Here is a 5,600-nt window from a genome sequence, read left to right as displayed (position 1 = left end):
AGTTTCATGAGGTCCCACTTGTCAATTCTCGATCTTACAGCACAAGCCATTGCTGTTCTATTCAAGAATTTTTCTCCTGTGCCCATATCTACAAGGTTTTTCCCCACTTTCTCCTCTATAAGTTTCAGTGTCTCTGGTTTTATGTGAACTTCCTTGATCCACTTAGATTATATTTCTAAAACTCTATAGACATCAGTATCCTGATGTTTCTAGAATAAAGAAGTTCACATCAAATTTCCTGATGCTCTGGCTCTTACAATCCTTTTAACCACCTATTACTCAATATTCCCTGAACCATATATCTTTAGGTGTTTTGTAGATATTTCCACTGGGGCTGGACTTCGTAAATCTCATTTTGATGGGTTGTGGTTTTCTGTAGTGATCTCCTGTAGCAAAATTATTTTTCCTATCCGAAGGTTGAAGACTAAATTTATTTGCTTATAGATTGATGATAGGGATTATACAGGTTTAGTAATTAGTGGCTGTATATTTTCCTCCAGTAACTATGACTTCCCTTGCACTGAGTAGTTAGATAGGTTTCTCACTTGTTGAGCAGGATCCTGCATGTTAATTCCATTTAGTGAGCTGAGGTTTACCACTGAAGAATGTATGCCAGTTTTGCCCCCTAGGGCTACAATGCCATGATAGTTGTTTATATGCTTCATAGATATCATAATGTGGTTGAAATCTCCATTGCCTCCTTCTTTACATAGCACCTTGTGCTACAATGAAAGCTAGTATAAGGGAGTGGGCATTTAGGTCAGTTCCAGCTCAGGAGTCTTTATGCTCTGTTTCTGAAGCCCATGACCTTAGCAATAGGGATTCATATTTCTCTTCCTCCGAATAAAAAAAGGGACACTAGCAATTAGCTCTTTTTTTTTTTTTTTTTTTTTTTTTTTTTTTTTTTTTTTAGGATTTTTCTTTGTTTGCCCTGGGCAATAATTTAAAAGAGGGCTTCTAATGCCTGGTTTTGTTAGGTGATCTTTGGCCCTTGAGGGGAGCAATGTCAGCCCAGATGAGAAAAGTTAATTAAATCTGTATGTTCTATATAGTGTATCCAAGCATGTCCTGAACTTCATAATAGAGCGTACCTGTCTCAAATAAGCAAACAAAAGCAAACAAACATAAACTATATTGTATATTTATATGTAGAATTAACGGTGTTATGGGTGTTTGGATTTACTTTTAGGTACATTTGTAGTATGATTGTTTGTTTCCTTTTCAAACGTGCTTATATTTATTTCATACATCTCCATAATCCTTTCTATTTACCAAACTTCTTAATTTTCGTTTGTTTGTATTGATAGGGACAAATATAGTCCTTTAAATTTTATTGAGATTTTAATGTTATTACAATATTCTTCCTTTCCCATTCCTTCCTGCAAACACTTTTCTATACCTTTCCTTGCTCTCTTTTAACTTTATGACCTCTTTTTCACTAATTGTTGTTATGTACATACACATATATGGATAGACTTTCTTACACATAAACAGCTCAGCTTATATCATATTTGTTGCATATAATTTTTCAGGATTTACCATTTGGTACTGTACAGCCATTTGCCATGTTCTTCCCTTTAGATACTCTTTATCCTTCTCTCAGCATTTCTTAGTTGTCCATAGGCTTTGTGTAGGGTTAAGGTCCCATGGGCTTTTCCTCATCCACTCTTGCATTGATGGCTTCCTCTTTTAGTTCATGTATAGCCAGTAATATTGGTTTGATTTTAGGCAGGTTAGCTTCAGACATTAGCAGGAGACACACTTTCATTTTAATTTTAATAATGTAAATAGTACATTAAAGGTGCTTGAAAATCTTGTGGTTTTTCTGCTATAATTGTAACTGTATTTATATGTAATTCAGGGTGTCATTCTATGCAAATATTCTTAAAATACTGTGTGCCTTTTTTCTTCTGAGTAATAAATTTGTATGTGTTTATAAAAGACAATAAATATTAAATAAATTATTCATTCACATGTATAATAGCAGATATGTTACACGTTTTAGTCAATAAATTGTATATCAACATTTAATGTATATTTTTTAAGTTTGAAATATTTTTCGTATTTAATATATATGCATTCCTGATGCCCACAGAGACCACAATAATGCATTAAATCCCATCTAACTAGAGTTAAAGATAGTTATAAGGCTCCATGTGACTGCTGTATTTTCTGCAAGAGCAGCAGTTTCCATTAACTGTTGAGCCATCTCTCCAGTCCCTAAAATATATTGGTATATGTATATAAAATCTAATAATTTAAGGAATAAACATACTTTCATAAAAGTTTCATATTTGGGGACTAAGCACATTGATGCACAATCTTTTAATGAGTTGTTATAAATTTATTTCTATTTCTATTTTTCTTGGAAGTTCATAAAATTTCCCCACTAACTTTATTCTCAATATATCATTATCTTTTACTCTTATTTATGTATGTTTTGGTATGACTATAGTCAACAAAATGCCAGTATTGCTTAAAAAATTTTGGTCCTTCACTAGATTCATCTCCTAATGCTATAACCTAAAATATTATGACTTGCTTTCTGTCAAGGTAATTCATCATCATTTTTATACATGTGTATGATGAGTTTGGGTTACACTATATGTGTATTTATAAGTTTTACCTGCAGTACATGTATATAATGAGTTCTGTACACTTTCTCCCACTTTCTCTTGTCTGTCTCTGAACCCTGTTAATCCTGCCTTCTTTCTATCTCTTCCATTTTCAGATTCTTGTCTTTTTGTTTTGTTCTACAACTGAGTACAACAGAGCTGTCTGTGTGGGTATAGGTCAGGTTTATCTATTAGCGCTTGACTATGTCATCTATGTTATCTATGTCATCTATGTTATCTATTAGGGCTTGACTGGAGAAAATGACCCACTCACCTTAAATCTATCAATAACAAAAGAAATCATTAGTGAGAAACAGTGTTTTTGTGCTCCTCTTCTACCCATGACTGACCTTTATACTCCTACTACATTAGTTATTTCTTAAACTTTCAATTGACTGATCCTAACTACAGAATGAAAGCATCAAGCATATTAAGTTAAATCAAAAGCAAATTTATCTCAGAACATGACAATAGTATCTGACTATAGTACACAATTACTTAGTTGTCATGAAGTTCTTTAAGCATCCTGAACAGAGTATATAGCAAATCAAGAGAAGAAAAAGCCGCCAGGCAGTGGTGGCACATGCCTGTAATCCCAGCACTTGGGAGGCAGAGGCAGGTGGATTTCTGAGTTCGAGGTTAGCCTGGTCTACCGATTGAGTTCCAGGACAGCCAGGACTGCACAGAGAAACCCTGTCTCAAAAGAGAGAGAGAGAGAGAGAGAGAGAGAGAGAGAGAGAGAGAGAGTAGAGAAAACTTTATCGTAGACATGGGCAGCTGATTTAATATGTAATCTGAAAATATGTATGCCCTGAATTAAAATGTGAAATTAATGTTGCATGACAAAATGTGGGTGGTTACCATACTTTTAATCAGCATTTAAAGAACATCAGAACAAAATACTTTTTGTCTAAATGATGAACAAATATCCACCATTCAAGCATTTGTCTCACACTAGTATCTTACTAAGTAGTTTCCTCAGAGCAGCCATGATGTCCTTGTTCCTCAGAGTATATATAATGGGATTCAGAGTTGGTATCAAAATGGTGTAAAAAAGAGACAACAGTTTTCCAGTTATATCTGATTGATTTGGCTTGGGTTGTAAGTATGTGATACCAGCTGTTCCATAGAATAAGACTACAACTATGAGGTGAGAGGAACAGGTGGAGAAAGCTTTGGTCCTTCCTTTGGCTGATGACAGTTTCAGAATACTGCAGATAATTTTGCAATAGGAGAAAATGATCAGCATAAAGGGAACCATGACAAATATCATCGCAACTATGTAGACTGCTATTTCATTCACAAATGTGTCACCACAAGCAAGTTTGAGTACTGGTGGGATATCACAAATGAAGTGATTAATTCTGTTAGAGCCACAAAAAGGCAGAGAGAAAATCTGGTATGTTTGTCCAATTACAACTGGTATGACACTGATCCAGCAGGCTGCCACTAACTGTGTACAGATCCTGTGGTTCATGACTAAAGAATAGTGTAGAGGGTTACAAATGGCCACGTAACGGTCATAGGCCATTGCTGTCAGGAGGAGGCACTCTGTGCCTCCAAGCATAAGGATAAAACACATTTGAGTGGCACAGGCAAGTATAGAGATATTTCCTTTCTGAGTACACAGGTCCACAAGCATCCTTGGAATTGTGACTGTTACATAACATATTTCCACAAAAGAAAAGTTGCTAAGGAAAAAATACATAGGGGTCTGCAGAGCAGGGTCAGTTCTTGTTATGAGCACTATAGTACTGTTGCACATCAGAATAGTCAAATACATGATCAAAAATATCCCAAACAGAATCCATTGGAGATTGGGGACATCAGAAAAACCCAGTAGGATAAATTCAATCAGCGAAGAGGCATTCGATTTTTCTGGTTTAATTTTCTCTTCATCTACAGACAGTAAATAAAACATGGTACATTAATTTATACCTACAATTAAGATTGACATGTTACTGGACTTGAATGAAGAACATGAATATATATATATATATATATATATATGTAGTCATATATATATGAATACAAATATATATGTGTATATATATATACACACATATGTATATATAAACTGAAAAAATTATCATTACTAACTTAGGATGTCTCAATGAGACTTGAAATTGCTGTAGATAACAGGTAAATAGTAAACATCAATTAAATCCAAGTATTAAGATCTGTTCTATTTTATCAGACTTGGACACAATGATATGTAGATATTGAGTGGAGGTCATTACCATTTCAACTATATTTACTAATCTATGCTTCTTGATGGGAGCATTGTCAGTTCAAGCAGCTTAACATATATTAGATCTAGAAAATAAGATTCACATTTGGAGGAAAATAAATCTTAAATTGTGTGTATCAAGGAAAGAAAGAGACAGAAATTTGATGGGAGAGCTTACAAAATAATAAACTGAGATGCCCCCTCCATATATATGCATTGTATATAATAATATCATTCCCTGACAATTAGTGACCTTGGTTTTACTTGTCTGTCCATTCCATATCAAAATTTTATTGTTTCATTATAAATATTGAACTTCAGTTTTATTTATTTTCCTGTTGTCTTGCTTTATTATTTCATCAATTTTATTGTTTTGTAAAATTAACTTTCCCCTTTAGCTACTGGGAAGTATATTCTAAATATTTTAAACTGTTCATTTCAATAAATAAATAAGTTCCATTTATAGTATTTTCGTATTTTTAAAAATTTCTTTGTGAAGATTTTCTTTGACATGGCTACCTCATTTTCAAGTATATTTGCTTTTCTCTCTCTTCATTCTCTTTATAATGTTTTTACTTTTACTGTACAGTTTTTTAAAACACAGTTACAGATTGCTGAGGGCCTTAAATTGATCAAATATAAAAAGGAGTCTTAAAATCAAAAGTAAACAAACAGAAAATTTCATACATTTTCACACTACAATAATCTAATGCAAAGAAATTAGTACTGTTTAAAGATCTGCTTCCCTTTTTCTT

The 5,600-nt window shown here is 33.4% G+C and overlaps 1 protein-coding gene across 1 annotated transcript; it reads right to left on the bottom strand.

Moving 5' to 3' along the window:
• Window positions 1-3,564: 3,564 nt before the first annotated feature.
• On the bottom strand, window positions 3,565-4,536 carry LOC110289971 (olfactory receptor 10AG1-like). Its single transcript, XM_021156413.1, has one exon. The coding sequence runs from the start codon at window positions 4,534-4,536 to the stop codon at window positions 3,565-3,567; it is 972 nt and encodes a 323-aa protein (XP_021012072.1).
• Between the last annotated feature and the right edge of the window lie 1,064 nt (window positions 4,537-5,600).

Source organism: Mus caroli, chromosome 2, assembly GCF_900094665.2.
Source record: "Mus caroli chromosome 2, CAROLI_EIJ_v1.1, whole genome shotgun sequence".
In the NCBI taxonomy this organism is placed as follows: domain Eukaryota; kingdom Metazoa; phylum Chordata; class Mammalia; order Rodentia; family Muridae; genus Mus; species Mus caroli.
The sequence above is the reverse complement of the archived record's forward strand: the minus strand, read 5'-3'. Positions and strand labels throughout refer to the sequence as shown.